Source organism: Equus asinus, chromosome 6, assembly GCF_041296235.1.
Source record: "Equus asinus isolate D_3611 breed Donkey chromosome 6, EquAss-T2T_v2, whole genome shotgun sequence".
Classification (NCBI taxonomy): domain Eukaryota; kingdom Metazoa; phylum Chordata; class Mammalia; order Perissodactyla; family Equidae; genus Equus; species Equus asinus.
The window spans coordinates 62700420-62715730 of NC_091795.1; the positions used below are offsets into that span (position 1 = coordinate 62700420).

The 15311-nt window shown below is 52.8% G+C and overlaps 1 protein-coding gene across 1 annotated transcript in view; it reads left to right on the plus strand.

The window, feature by feature from the left end:
- KCNK12 (potassium two pore domain channel subfamily K member 12) overlaps positions 1 to 14205 on the plus strand; it is a 53196-nt gene extending 38991 nt beyond the window's left edge. Inside the window, exon 2 of the mRNA XM_014833054.3 lies at positions 8831 to 14205. Within this exon, the coding sequence (XP_014688540.2) occupies positions 8831 to 9732 (902 nt within the window). The 3' untranslated portion in view covers positions 9733 to 14205. The remainder of the gene's footprint in view (positions 1 to 8830) is intronic.
- Positions 14206 to 15311: the final 1106 nt, after the last annotated feature.

Here is a 15311-nt window from a genome sequence, read left to right on the forward strand (position 1 = left end):
CCGATCTCATTGTAGAGACAAGCCCTGAAAGGTAATTCATACTGGAAGTCATCTGTGCTTGCTATTCAAATTAAGGTTCACTGACCAGCTGCAGTGGCATCACCTGGGAGCAGGTTAGATATGCAGAATTGGAAGGCCCACCCCAGAATCTAACAAGATCCCCAGGGGGGTCCTAGGCAATCTCATTTGAGAATCGCCTCTCCAAACAAGTAGAGTGAGAGTCTCCTCATTCATTCAGCAAGCCTGCCCAAGCACGTTCTTCACAGCAGGCAGTGTTCTAGGCATTGCGGCGTCAGGGTGCCGACTGAAAGATGTGGGACATCCTCAAGCATTTCTCGAAGTGTCTCATCCTGGGCCGGCCCCGTGGTCGAGTGGTTAAGTTCGCGCACTCTGCTTCGGCGGCCCAGGGTTTCCCCGGTTCAGATCCTGGGTGCAGACATGGCACCACTCAGGCCATGCTGAGGCAGTGTCCCACATGTCACAACCAGAAGGACCCACAACGAAAATATGCAACTATGTACTGGGAGGATTTGGGGAGAAAAAGCAAAAAAACAAAAAAAAAGATCAGCAACAGATGTTAGCTCAGGTGCCAATCTTTTAAAGTGTCTCATCCTTAATTCTTCATGAGGGTAGAGTGCAGCATTTCCCAAAGATGATTATTTGAAACACTCAAGTCACCCGAGGTCATTAAATACAGTCTGTGGTCAAGTTAGTTTGGGGAACACTGGACAGTGTTGACATTGCCCCCTTGGATTCATAAATCACATTAACACAGTAAGCGCTCTCAAAAGTCTCACAGTAAATCAACTTGGTTCACTTTAATCCATCTTTTTTTTTTTAATCTTGGAAATTCTCTCCCCCTCACCCCCCACTGAGTCTATTTTCTCATCTTGAGGAGCACATTCTAGCACGGGGGTTAGAGTTTACAAAGAGCGCTCACATGGGGAGGTTTACAGTTTACAGATGAAGAAACCAAGGCTCAGAGAAGTTCGTGACTTGCTCCACTCCCTTGGCTGATGGAGGCCACAGCAGAAGTCAAACCTTTGAGTTCAAGTCTGGTACAGTTTCCTGGACACTGGGGTGCTTAACCAGGCCCTTCACCCTCGGCACTGGCTGGAGTGTGTTCGGTTGCATGTCGCTCAAGGCATAGCAGGGAAAGGGATTTATGGGCTTACGCGCCTGGAAGTCCAGCAGTAGGTCGGGTAGCAGCGCCAGTCCGATGTGACAGCTCATTAGGGCCATCACCGCCTCATTGCTTTCAGGCCACCTCCACTCAGCCTTCTGTAGTGTCAGCTTCCTCACAGCCGCAGAAGGCTGCCAGCCACCTGTGACACCACCTCCTGCTCCCTCCACATCCAGGGCAGCTCTCTTAAAAGAGTGAGAACCGTTTAACCCAAAAACTATGCCAGAAACTCTTCTCTCTTCTGATTGGCCTGAATGGCGTCACATGCCCATCCCTGAGCCAATCTCTGTAGCCATGGAAATGTCTTGCACTGATTGGTTTAGGCTTACCCATCCTTGAGCCAATCATGGTAAGGGACTGGATTATCCTGACTGGCCTGGACTAATGGACCCCACCCCTGGAGTTGGGTCAGCTCTTCAAGTGGCCTGGCTGCTACACTTAGAGGGTGGCAGGGGTGGTTAAGGAGACAGGGGACAGGTACAAAGTCTACCACCAGGGTTTTAGGTTTCTTGATACTTAAGTCAAAATATTTGAAACTGGGCAGATTCCAACCAGTAGAGTCATCAGGGATACCTTATAACATTGTTTCTTTTTTTTTTTTTTAAATATTGGCACTTGAGCTATCATCTGTTGCCAATCTTGTTTTCTTTTTCTTCTTCTTCTTCTTCTCCCCAAAATCCCCAGTACATAGCTGTATATTCTAGTTGTGGGTCCTTCTGGTTGTGCCATGTGGGACACCACCTCAGCATGGCCTGATGAGTGGTGTCATGTCCGCACCCAGGATCCGAACCAGCGAAACCCTGGGCCGCCAAAGCAGAGCGCGCGAACTTAACCACTCAGCCACGGGGTCAGCCCCATAACATTGTCTCTTAAAGGAAGGGTTTTAGCCTATTTGTGTCAGAATCATCAGGGACATTAGTTAAAACGCAGACTCCTAGACCCCTCTCCTGACCCACTAAATAAACTCTGGAGCGGCACCTGTCTTAGAATCTGCATTTTAATCATACATCCCAGTGGCTTGGTTCAACCCTGGTTTATACATGCTGTCCTGGGGTGATTATTAGACTTGCCCCTTTTACTCTCAAAAGTATCCCTGATATACTGATAAATATATCCTGATATATGTACTATAAATTATATTCCCCTCCTCCAAGTTGACACTGCAGAGCCGGCAGGAAAAGCTCCCAGAGGTGATGAGCCAAGACTTTCCAACTGTCTGGCACAGTAGAAAGGGCTTCAGGGTCAGCTCGGCCACTTACAAACTGTCACTCAGCCCGGTACCTTCCTCTCCCTTGCCCGTGCCCTTGCCTGCATTGTTGGGGTTGATGTGCCTCTGTCCCAGGGTGGTGGGGGATTGGACGAGTCCAGTGTCTGGCACAGAGGCTGCACCCAGAGGTACCTGATACAGATCAGTGCTGGCTGCCCCATCTCACTTCCAGGCTCTTTGAGCTGAACTCCAGAGGGCCTGTCACCAGGGCCCCGATTGCGAAGGCGGCACCAGACAGGCTGTGGGAACAAGCTTCACAGCTTTTGTCAGAGAAGCACAGTAAAGCCCCAGTGTCTGCTCTTTGCAAACTGGGATGGCAGATCAATTGTGGCATAAACAAAATAACAGGCTGGGTGCGAACCCGAGGACAGATTACGCCTCTGCAGGGTGCAACTGGGGGAGGAGAGGGTTCTCAGGGTGGCTGGGTTTGCCTTTTCTCTGGCTGAAGCTTCAAGGCCCCTCTCCAGAGCCAGCCTGGCTCCCCACAGATTGCCGGAGCTTGGGGGACTGCTCCTCCACTCTGGGAAGCATCTGGCTAGGCAGCGGCACCAGGCTCGGCCCCCACTGCCCTCAGCAAGAAGCCTGAGCCCAGGGCCTCGCACCCCCCAGAGCCCTGAGCCTGTTGGTGTTGGTGGAGAAGGAGGGTAGACTGTGTCGCCTCCCGAGCTGAGCTGACAGTGCGATCCTAGGAAAGCACAGGGACGTGAAGCAGGCACAGGAGCCAGACCTCAGGCACTGGGGCAGTGAGAGGGACCCTTGCATTGAGTGCCCACTGTGCTGTCAGAGAACCTGCTGATCTGCCTTTCCCCTTTGTTCTGCACAGATAGTGCCACAGCCAGTCAAGCATTCGGTGTCATTTGGGGCCTGCAGTCACAGCCATTAAGAGGCCCCAGGACAAGTTCTGGCCCAGCCTCCATGTGGGGGCAGCAGGGAAAAGCTGTGCCCTGGCCTGTGGGCGGCAGAGAGGTGGGGTCCATACAAAACCTCTAAGAAGGCAGCCCCGATACTCTCTGAGGACAGGGACTGTGACTGTCTGGTTTCCCACCGTATCCCTGAGCCTAGCACGAGGCATGCCAAATGAGGTCCTCGGTGAATGTTTGCTGAGGGAATGAATGGGTGGACGTTGGGTTTCTGGCTGCAGACCTGGTGGTGCTGCCTTATAGAGGCCGTGGGATGAGGCCGTGCCCCTGTGGGGAAGGAGAACGGTGGGTGGGACACAGGTCTCATTCTGGGTTCCATCAGCAAGGGAAGAGGCAGATCCTCAACAAGAAACCCAGACTCCAAAGGGGAGCCTCGGGCAGAAGCCAGGAGTTCGGACAGAGGAGTTTGGAGGAATCGGAGGATGCTCTCAGAGAGTGGAAGACGTGGCCATTGCCTCAGGGGGGTAGGCCAGGCAGGGGCAGTTCTGTGGGGACCCCAAGGGGCAAATGAGTACCCTGCCTGTGGGCAGCCAGCCAGACTGTTAGCCAGAAGCAGTGGTTCCCCCTGTGTCTCATTCCTCCTGCTGTCCCCAAGCTCTGGCTCAAGTCTGGTTTAATAGCCCTGCTTGTCTTAGCTGTGCTGTGGGAGGGGCATGAGTCCACCTTGGTGAGAACATTCAGGGAGGAGCGGTGGCCCCTCTCCCAGCAATGGTCAGCGGAAAGAGAGCCGCAAGTGGGCAGAGGACTCTCGGGGACAGGGGTGGTGACTAAGGGTCAGCCACCCTCCCCACATGTACGTGCTCTCCTGCCTGCCCACCCTGGAGGACTGCAATTTGGTTTTCTAAGAGCAATGGAGGCCCTGTGATGCTTTCAGAAGACAGTCTGGGGTGGTGGACAGAACATGGATGTTAGACACTAGCAGACCTGGGTTTCAGCCTCAGCTCCACCATTTCTAGGCTGGTGGGGCCTTGACAACTACTTAACCCCTTGGCCCGGAGTTTCCTCATCTGCTGAATGGGGGTGTGCCTCCCCTCTCAGGTTGCTGTGGAGATGAAGTGAGATGGCACATGGGGGCTGGCACGCTCAGGTGTGGGCCTTCGCCACTGTGGAGAGTAAATCCAGGTGCAACCAGTTTATTAAATGCACCAACACAGGAAATAGTCTTGTCTTCTATTTTCTTAAAGAACTCCCCTTTGGATCCCTTAACGACATCTTTTGTAGTTTTCCAAATAGGTTTTTTTTTTCTAACAAAAAGAAAGTACCAGCAGTTTTAAACTTGGGACTCATTCTCAAATGTCCAATCCAATCTAAATCAAAATCTAATCAAATTCACTTCTAATCAAAGCTCAGCCTCTCCCTCCAGCTCGAGCCTGGCCCACAGCTCGGGGACCTGCGGTGCCGGAGGGGGAGTCTGTTTGTTCGCTCTTGGTCTTACATCACTGGCCCCACTATAATCTTTTCTTAGGTTTTGCTGGTGGGGCTGCAATGCCCACTGTTAGGACAGACATGCCTTTTTGTGGGGCCCATTTATGGGTCTTTGGAGACCCCTCCTCAGGGACCACTGTCCTGCACCATTCCCTGAGTGGGTGGTGTCCTCTCCACGGTACCCCCTGTGACCACCTCACATTCTGTCCCCAGCCATCTGCTCCTCAGCCTCTTATTGTGAGGGCACCCTTGATCCAGCAGGCAGCCCTCTTGGGCAGAGTCCCTTCAGATCTGGCTGCCTTCTGCAGTGTCCACTTGACCCATGTCACTTTCACACACCCTTGACACAGCAAGCCCTGGAAGTACAGGCTGCTCCCATTGCTGTCCTCTTCCCTATCCTGCCTGTGTGGGCTGCCCCAGTCGGCCTCCCACTCAGACAACTCTCCCACTCAGCTTCAGACTCCAGGAGACACCGCTGGCTCTCCCGGAACTCGCAACATATTCTACGCCAGTGGCCCTGGCTGGGCCTGCCAGTGTCTGCAGCTCAGCCAGCATCCAGCCGAGAAGTGAGCCGCCACCTCTTCTCTTGCTGCAGCCCGAGGTTCTCTTGACCGCCTCCCCCACCACGTGGCCCGGGGGCGGGTGGAGGATGCACAGCGCCCTCTACTACAACAGCTCTCCGACTTCATGACCATCCTCCGTTATCCCTGGACAATTTCTAGCCTTTCAGAACCCCCTGGAAGTGGATAGTGGGGATTGCTAGGTGCCAGACCTGTTTTGCTGTTTTGGTAATCCAGCATAGATGTATCTAGAACTTCTCTCTAGAATGGGGGCTAACGTACCACATGTCACTCTTAGTTTTGACACTTTAGCTGAGAATCCTAAAGAATAGGGAAATCCCATTCAATACTGTCTTAGGCGAAGTATTAATTTTCCAGGCTCAGGATTTTCCATTTCTTCAGGAATTTAGCAAAATGATCCCCCTACTAGCAGTTTTGTTTCCCTATGTGAGGAGAAGCAGTGTTGTGTATAACGGTCTAAGCACCGGCTAGAAGCCAGGACACATGTATTGTGTCTGTCCCCAACAAGCTGGAGGTCATGCCCCTGCTCCCTCACCTTCACAGTGAGGGGTCGGTCAGAATTAAAGTCCTTACAGTCCTAACAGTGTAGGAATTATCTAAAATTTGCCTTATCGTGAGAATACAAAGAAAACCTCATAAAACACAGTTTGACAAATTATTATACAACTAACACCCATGAAACCACCACCCAGGTCAACAGAACATTTCCAGCACCCCAGTGTCCCTTCCCAGTCACTACCTCCTGCCACTCCCCGAGGAGATCCCAACTGACTTTTATTGAAATCGCTTCCTCGCTTTTCCTTATAATTTTACCAAGTATGCATCCCTAAAAAAATTACCATAGTTTGGTTTTGCCTGGTTTTGAGTTTTATATAAATGCAATCGTACAGAGTATATTCTATTTTTTTTATAATTCTAATATCAACTTCTCTTTCTTTTTAAGATTTTATTTTTTATTTTTATTTTTTCCCTTTTTCTCCCCAAAGCCACCTGGTACATAGTTGTATATTCTTAGTTGTGGGTCCTTCTAGTTGTGGCATGTGGGATGCCGCCTCAGCATGGCCTGATGAGTGGTGCCATGTCCACACCCAGGATTCGAACCAGTGAAACCCTGGGCTGCCGCAGCAGAGCACTCGAACTTAACCACTCAGCCACGGGGCTGGCCCCCAGAGTATATTCTTTTGTGTCCAGCTTCCTTTGTTTAACATTCTTTTTGTGAGCTTCATCCCTGTTGTTGCAAGTGGCAGTGGTTCGTGCTTTCCTTGTTGTATAGTATTTTTTGTATGAAAAGACCATGACTTAAGTTGCTGGACACTTGGGTTATCAGTCCAGGACTTTCTATAAATACACACACACACACTCCACAGGTAGCCACGTAGATTCAGAGCTGATTTCTTTATGAATTCAAGAACTTGAGTTTGGCTTTAAAGTATAGCAAAATCCCTTTATTCCATTCCTGGTTACACTGTTTGGTTTTCTCACACTTTTGTGGCCAAATTCTGAATCTAGGGGCATAATCCATCTTCCTCAACATCATTGATGAGGATTTTAGGCTGGTTACTTTTAAAACTGCAGATGAGCAGTAGGCTCCGAGGACTGGAATTTGCTTGCTCTTCGAGAGATATTTGCACTTGTGAAGGAAGGGGGGATGACCTTGTAGGGACCTGAAATTGGCCACCCCAGGATATGCCTCTTTGGCATTGCGATTGTTTGGGGCTGATTGCTTTTGATAAACTGGGACAGGGAGGGAGGCTCTGGGGAATGGAACTTGCCTTTGTTGGGACACATTTACATTTGTAAGGTAAATCTCTATCTGTAAAAGGTGCCTCCCTCTCTGTACCAGGAAGAAGAGAGATGACCTTGTCCCTAGAAACTCTTAATGGGGAAGGCAAGAACTTAAGTTGGTTGCTGTCTGGCAATCTTATGTAACTGATTTAGGGTGGTGGCATCTGACCTTTACTTAATCCGATTTGATTCTTGTCTAAAAGTCATGGGATCACCCAATGACCAGACCCCACCTGGACTGATACCATTTTAACTTTTTTTCCATGTTCTTTCCCTTGTCTTGTAAAGAGATGACTCACATACCCATGCCTTATAAAATTAGCCCTAACCCTCAACTCGGGGCAGCAGCAGCAACTCTGCCTGCCCATGGGTCCTGTCCCCATGCTATTCCACACTATTCTCTAAATAAAAGAGCACTACTGCCAGATCTTGAGAGTCCAAGAAATCTTTCTTTCGACTCCTGGGCTCACTGACCCCGCATCATCATCATAAGATTTTCTCCTAACTTGAGTCATTAAGCATAAGATGAAGACCATGTCAGGCAATTGGGCATTCCCTCCAGGGGATCCAGAAAATGATTCGCATGCAAATTTAAGGAATTACTCTGAAAGAGTATTTCCTCTGGAGTTTTTAGGGAAATAGCCACTCCTTTCCCAGGGCTGGACCCACCCCGCTGGCAGCACACAGGTGACCCTCCTGATACTGGGCATGAATTAAACAGAGATGCCCTGAACTTTTGCTGCAGACGGGTTGAAAGGTGCCGTGGTGCTGCTCAGACACGTGACCCATTTTCAGCTCAGACTCCAAGCGGCAGAGAATCTTTCTCCAAGATGTGAAATCCCCTCCCATAACCAGAGTCAGGCAACCGTGGTCCCACAAAGACACCACAGCCAGCAACAGGCTGAGAGCTCAGGTTGGAGGGCCGGAGCTGCGCTGCCCTGGATGGCATGGGTCGAGCATGCTGGCAGGAAGCCAAGCCTTCTGCAGAAATCAGTTGATAAAGAATCTCCCTTAAAGACTGTGCTTTGAGGGGCTGGCCCCGCGGTCGAGTGGTTAAGTTCCCGCGCTCCGCTGCAAGCGGCCCAGTGTTTCCTTGGTTCGAATCCTGGGCGCGGACATGGCACTGCTCATCAAACCACGCTGAGGCAGCGTCTCACATGCCACAACTAGAAGGACCCACAACTAAGAATATACAACTATGTACTGGGGGGCTTTGGGGAGAAAAAGGAAAAAATAAAATCTTTAAAAAAAAAAAAAAAGACTGTGCTTTGTGCAAGTGGTAAGTTAAGACTTAATTATGAGTTCAAAGCAATAATCTGCTGCCCAGGCACAGAGCAGACCTCCCAGGATAAAAGCAACCCAGACACACGGCAGCACAGGACCCAGGTGGGCCCAAACCTTTCCCTAGGCCACTGTCTGAGCAAGGGTGATTTCTAGATCCCCAAGACAGGGACCTGTCCCCAACTCCTAAACTCTGTCAGTTAGGAGTTGCCAAGATCAGGAACTGTGTCTAGTACAAGGGAGAGACATGTCTACCATTTCACTGAGTGATGCCGCTCAGGATATGAGCCATGTCAGCATTGGCATTCGCCTGCCCTCCCCACCACCGGGCCCGGCAGGGACCACCTGCCCTGCCAGGACCTCGCTGACCCTTGCCCTGTCTCCGCAGGTTTTGGCATGACCACCCCCGCGACGGTGGGCGGGAAGGCCTTCCTCATCGCCTATGGGCTGTTCGGCTGTGCCGGGACCATCCTGTTCTTCAACCTCTTCCTGGAGCGCATCATCTCGCTACTGGCCTTCGTCATGCGCGCCTGCCGGGAGCGCCAGCTGCGCCGCAGCGGCCTGCTGCCCGCCACTTTCCGCCGCGGCTCGGCGCTCTCGGAGGCCGACTGCCTGGCGGGCTGGAAGCCCTCGGTGTACCACGTGCTGCTGATTCTGGGCCTGTTCGCCGTGCTGCTGTCGTGCTGCGCCTCGGCCATGTACACCAGCGTGGAGGGCTGGGACTACATGGACTCGCTCTACTTCTGCTTCGTCACCTTCAGCACTATCGGCTTCGGGGACCTGGTGAGCAGCCAGCACGCCGCCTACCGGAACCAGGGGCTCTACCGCCTGGGCAACTTCCTCTTCATCCTGCTCGGCGTGTGCTGCATCTACTCGCTCTTCAACGTCATCTCCATCCTCATCAAGCAGGTGCTCAACTGGATGCTGCGCAAGCTGAGCTGCCGCTGCTGCGCGCGCTGCTGCCCGGCGCCCGGCGCGCCCCTGGCCCGGCGCAACGCCATCACCCCGGGCTCCCGGCTGCGCCGCCGCCTGGCCGCGCTCGGCGCCGAACCCGGGGCCCGCGACAGCGACGCCGAGGGCCGCCGCCTGTCGGGCGAGCTTATCTCCATGCGCGACCTCACGGCCTCCAACAAGGTGTCGCTGGCGCTGCTGCAGAAGCAGCTGTCGGAGACGGCCAACGGCTACCCGCGCAGCGTGTGCGTCAACACGCGCCAGAACGGCTTCTCCGGCGGCGTGGGCGCGCTGGGCATCATGAACAACCGTCTGGCCGAGACCAGCGCCTCCAGGTAGACCGCGCGCCCACCCGCCCGGCAGCGCCAAGGACCCTCACCAGGCTGGCGTGCCGCTGGGCGTGGTTTGCTTTCCATCTCTCAGACCCTGGCGCTTTCTTAATCTCTATCCAATAAAATGAAACCAAAAAAAATTTTTTTTAAAGAAACACTATTTGGCCAGGCCTGATGTTATCAAGGGCAGGTTTTGGGGGAGCCTGTTTTCCTTGTGGGTCCCCTCTAGGAGAACCGTGGCCCCAGCGGATTCTCCTCCAGGGAGAGAAAAAGTGGCACCCCAGACCCTCACCCGGTGCATACCGCAGCGAGGAGAGTGCCACCCCTGGGTTTTGCAGACTGGCACTAAACCCTGTCTCCATGCACATAAGCAGCCGGCGACCCCAAAGCATATGGTGCAACTTTTCATGGCTCTGAATTACCTCCGCAGCATTTAGAATCCTGGCCCAGCCTAGCAGCTTCCTTCTGGTCGTCAGAAGTGATATAGTCACAGTTTTGACAGGTGGGGGTGGGGAGAGCCATATGTTGCCTCCCGATGCGTATATATAGAACAGCCGCTACACACTGAGAATGGTGTAGTATTATGCAATGAGATGAAACAGCACCAACTTGCGCACTGTGGCATTTCCCCGAGACTTGGAAATTGCAATGGTAAGGGGCTTAGCTGGCCGTTCTCAGCCTGGAGTCAGTCCACTGAGCACAGCACACAGGGCAGCTACTTTTAATGAGGGAAAGCCCAGGGTGACCTGCAGGCTGGGGAGCGCTCGGCTCCGGAGCCCTGCGCTGCTTCAGCCGGCTGATCTCTGAGGCTGGGGCACATCTCTGAGTCCCCCAAACCTCCTTTCTTTCACCAGCGTCATCCACGGGAAGGCTTTTCATTATTAGGAACGTCCGAATCTTCTCAGACAAGAGTTTTTGCTTGTGGTGGTGAGGACTTTTTTTCTTAACTTCCTTTGATCAGTTCAACTTTTTCCCGGTTTAGAGGACCTGAGCGCAGAGCCCCCTCCCCCACTGCCGCTCCGCCTCCTCCTCCTCCTCCTCTGCGTCAGCGCCCTGGGTCGATAGGAACCCAAAGCAACCTTCCTGCAAATGTCAGAGAATTTGGCTGCAGGGCCCGTGATGTGTTTGGGACACATCCCATTCTAAACCCAGTTTGGCCCCCGCTGAGGGTCTAGTGAATTTGTTTCTGCTACTCGCAGTCTGTATTGCAGGTGGAGGAAGGCCGGAGGGAGGGAGCTGGGGGAAGCGGTGGATGGAAGCAATTTTAGGATTAAAGCTTTGCTCTGGATGGTCCTCAGGCTGAGGGGACAGGTTATCCCAGAGTCGCCCTCTGAGGGCGTAGGGGTCACTGACCTGGAGGAAGGCCAGATGCCGCCTTTATTGAAAGGATGTGGCTCTCGGACTGTAAAGGAACACCCTTTGGGCCCCTTTTTCTCTTCTGAAAAGATGACAATCCCAAGGACAAATGCCAGAGTCTAGTCATACACTATGTGACCCACCGATATATACAGCCTCTGACAGGAAGTCTAGAAAAGCACCAGACACCTCACACCGTCTGCCCCAGACGCATAGAGAGCCATGAAATTCCCCTCCCTTGCAGGGAAGGACACTGTGCCTGGAATGAACAGACACACACACACAGAGCATTAAGAGTCGGGCTTGAATGTCAGCCTCCTCTTTCCCCTTCCAGTTCATGGCAGGAAGGAAAAACTAAGTTGGGATCGGGGTGACTCTCCAGCTAATTTGGATCATTTCTTTTTTGGCCGGTGGGGGGTAATTTCTAATTTGGGTTGGGACTGGATTTTAAAAACAGGCCCTAATCTGGGGGTAAAGCCAGTGAGGCAGAACTGGCCAGGAGAGAGGTCAGTCTTGCTGGATCCTGAAGGGCAGACTTCCAGAGAGCCACACTTCCAGGATCCACTGGGACTCAGTGAGGCCAGCTCCGGGATCACCTGGGCTCCCGTCTGGGCGATGGCTGCAGTCACGGAGGGAGTCACATGGAAGGGACCGCACACTTTGAGAGGCACATGTTCCCTGGGGCAGGGTCCTCTCACAGGATCTAGAGAAAAAGTGTCAGTTTTCTCCCTTTAAAAGAAGGAAAGATTAAAAGGCATCCAATTAGAGGTGTCACCTAGGCAACGGGAAATAACTTAGGGATCTGAGCCATACAGACGGGGAAGTAGAGATCCCCATGATAGAGGCATCTGGACTGTGAGGACTCAACAGCAGGCAAACTAGCAGCCAGCCCAGAGGAAGCGAGCCCCAGGAACAGCACGGGAGGCTTAAGGCCCAGTCATGGAGGCTCCCTGAGCTAGACAGGCCAAAGAGGTGTCCAGGCGATCCCACTGACCAGTGCACAGGACTGCGCAGAATCCCAGCCCTGCAGGAGGGAACGGGACCTGCCTCCAGAGAAGAAAAGCTCAAACCTTCCTTGGCAGTCTTCTCTGTCAGCAGTGCTTCCTAAAGTCTATCCTGAGTTGCTCATGCTACAGCCTTAGCTGTTTTCACTTCTTTTCCTATTCTTTGCCTTTGGAAGGAAGCAACTGCAGGCAGCTTGAAGGAGCCTCTGAAGGAATCATAAGCATGTTTTGAGGGGGCAGGGAAGGGACCCTTCCCTCTCCCCAACCTCCCAGAGAAACACCAGTCCTCCAATGTACAATGGTAGTGTAGGATCCAGTGGCACGCGTGTATTTTTGCCCGTGTTCCCCAGGTCCCTCTCCCACCCCAAATCTCAGCACATTATCATCCTTCACCTCAGGCCAAAGGACTCAGTGCCCCAGAGGCCAGGGGCTGCTTCCCAGGAAAAGCCGGGCTCCTGAGGTCAGGGGGATTGGTGGAGCCTGGACCCAGGCCTACAGGACTTGTTTGACATCCTGCTTGCAGGTGAGCACTGAGAATAGGACAGCTTGGCGAGCAGGGGTGGGGTCCTCTCATCACTTCTGGAACAATGACATTGATAGCGACCCCTTTCTTTGGTGCAGGTTCTTCTGAACCTCAGGCTAAGAAAGGGCTCCACTCTCTTAAATGTTGTGGCCTCTCCCATCATGTGGAGGTCTCCAGTTTGACCCACAGCTCATAGCTGATTGCAGGCTCCAGCTCCCCCAGGCTCCTGGAGTTGCTTCCTAACCTTAGGCCGCCACTCATCCCGCCCATGCTGGGGCCGTGGGGCTCCCATAAAGACGGCACAGGCTCTAAGAAGCCCTTGCCACTCAGCTGTGGCCACACAGAAGCCAAGGTCTTGGCAGCAGCCAAGCCTTCTCAGAGCTGAGCAAGCAGGTAAAGAAGCCATGCTCGGTGTCCTTGTTTGCTAATAAGGCCCAGTGGTCAGGCATCTATGACCTCTGACAGAGGCCAGAGCCTCCAAGCCTGGAGAAGGAGTCAGAAGGCTCAGGCAGTCTCATGCCCTCAGCTTGTGGACAATGCCAGACAGTCCTGGGTATTTGCCTAGGAGCACCACATATCCGCATCATACACACATATGCACACACACACACACACACACACACACACATCAGCCTTACAAAGAGCTACCAGCCCCTTTCTCCAAGGAAAAATCCCAGTCGGGGCCACTTTAAGAAGAAAGACTTCCCATTTTTAACTCCCTGGAGATCTACTAGGGCCTGGAAAATTCCTCTCTGCCTTGGGGGAGTTTCGTGTACACTTTGCATGAATTTGTGTTTTACACAGAAGCCAGCGTCCAAACCCAAGCCAATCCCTGGGAAATAGCTGCTAAATTTACCCAGCTGCTCCGTCCCTCAGGCAGGCCTCCTGGCAGATGCCTTCTTCCTGAGTGCTCTGAGGGAAGCGGGGACTGAGCCCTCATGGCCAAAGGAGAAGCTTCTGGGGAGCTGAGGCAGACGGCAGCCACAGAGGCACAGACCACAGGAGCTGTGGGCCAGGTGGTTCCATCCTACTGTAACTTTTTACATTCTTAACAAACAAAAAGCACAATTTCTCCTGCGTCCTGTCTGGAGAGCACGTCCAGGCAAACTGCTTAGGGCACTTCTGAGTGCAGAAGGGGCGCGGGGGCTGGCTTCTTTGTTCCAGCATGTGGTGCTGCAGGCTCCACACTCTGTGAGGAGGCAAGTGGGGAAGGGACGCTGAAACCACCCCGACCCCGGGACGGCTCATAACATGGACTCGGGGCCTGGACTCTCGCCCCTGGAGCAGCTCTGGCACCTCAGGCCCCGTGCCCGGCCAGGCTCATTTTGTGCTGAGGAGCGATGGGATTTCTGCACTAACCCAGCCCAAGACCCTCTCCCCTTTTCTTTCTGCCTCTTCCCTCTCCTCCTCCTCCCTAGGGAAGCTCCCCCTTGCTTTACAAATCATTTTCTATGCTACATGTTCTCTCAGGAGCGGGTTTTGAGCATGCGGGGCAAGCCTGCAGGGTTTCGTAAACAATATATTTATTTTTCTGAGTAGCACTTCAAGAGAGGGCTTGAAGGGTGTTTAAATAAACGATGAATAAAATGCAGCCTGCCACCCCTTTGAGCTGTTTGCTTTCTGTCCGTCAGAGCCACCTGCCTCCCCAGCTCTCTGCTCACACCTCCTGTCAGGGGGCCCCAGGAGACTTCAGCTTCCAGGATTGGGTCCAGGTGGCAGGTCCGCTGGGGAGGTACTCTGCAAAACAGTGACATCCTTCTGATCCCGGGACACCAATGGACCTTGTAGGCAGGTTGACCAGACTGGGTCAAGGCCGCTTTCTGACAGCCAGGGCAGAAGGAAGGCTGGGGTGCAGAGGAAACCAGTGCTGGGGGAGTTAGGAGACGGTCCTAACTGTGACCGTGGTTCCCAACTCTGGCTGCACACTAGAATCTCCCAAGGGAGCTTTAACAGATACTGATGCCGAAGCCCACTCCACCCCACAAGATTCCCCAGATTCTGATTGCAGTGGTCCAAGGAGCTCAGGTGGGCATTGGAATTTTTTTTTTTGCCCCAGGTGATTCTAATGAGCAGCCAGGTTCTTGAACCCACACTCACCCCAGAGCACTCACCTTGCTGTATGGAAAGAGCACCCATTTAGAAACTAGGAGGTCTGAGTTCTAGTTCTGGATCTGGCAGTCACTCTGCTTGCTCAGATCCTCTGTTTCCCCATCTCTAAAATGGGATAATGCTATTATTCCCTCTATCTCCCAGGATCTGTATGAAAAGTAACTGAGAGTCTGGGAACTCTGAAAAGCATAAAGTGCTCCACAAATGCAAAGTGTCACCATTATAAGAGCCATTTCATGACAAGGGACCATGTGGCCCCTATTGCTTCTGCAGGGGCCCCTTTCTACAGGACCAGCTGGGGAAGAAGTCTGCGTCCAGATGTTTGCTTCTGCCCATGATGCCTCTGCAAACCTCTCCTTTTTGGCACTACCTTAATCACCATCCTAATAATGCAAACTCCACTGATGCTTCCTCTCCCCTCCACAGCCCCCTGCCCAGGTCATCCTTTTCCTTCAGGTTGCCCTGGAGATAAGAGGTAATTGAAAGGGGCCAGCCTGGCCATTAGGCCCGGCCCCTAGCCAGCCATTCCTGGATGGACTGCCAACCCTCTCCCTTCTACAGTCAGTTACCTTTCTGTAAGTATATCTATTTTCC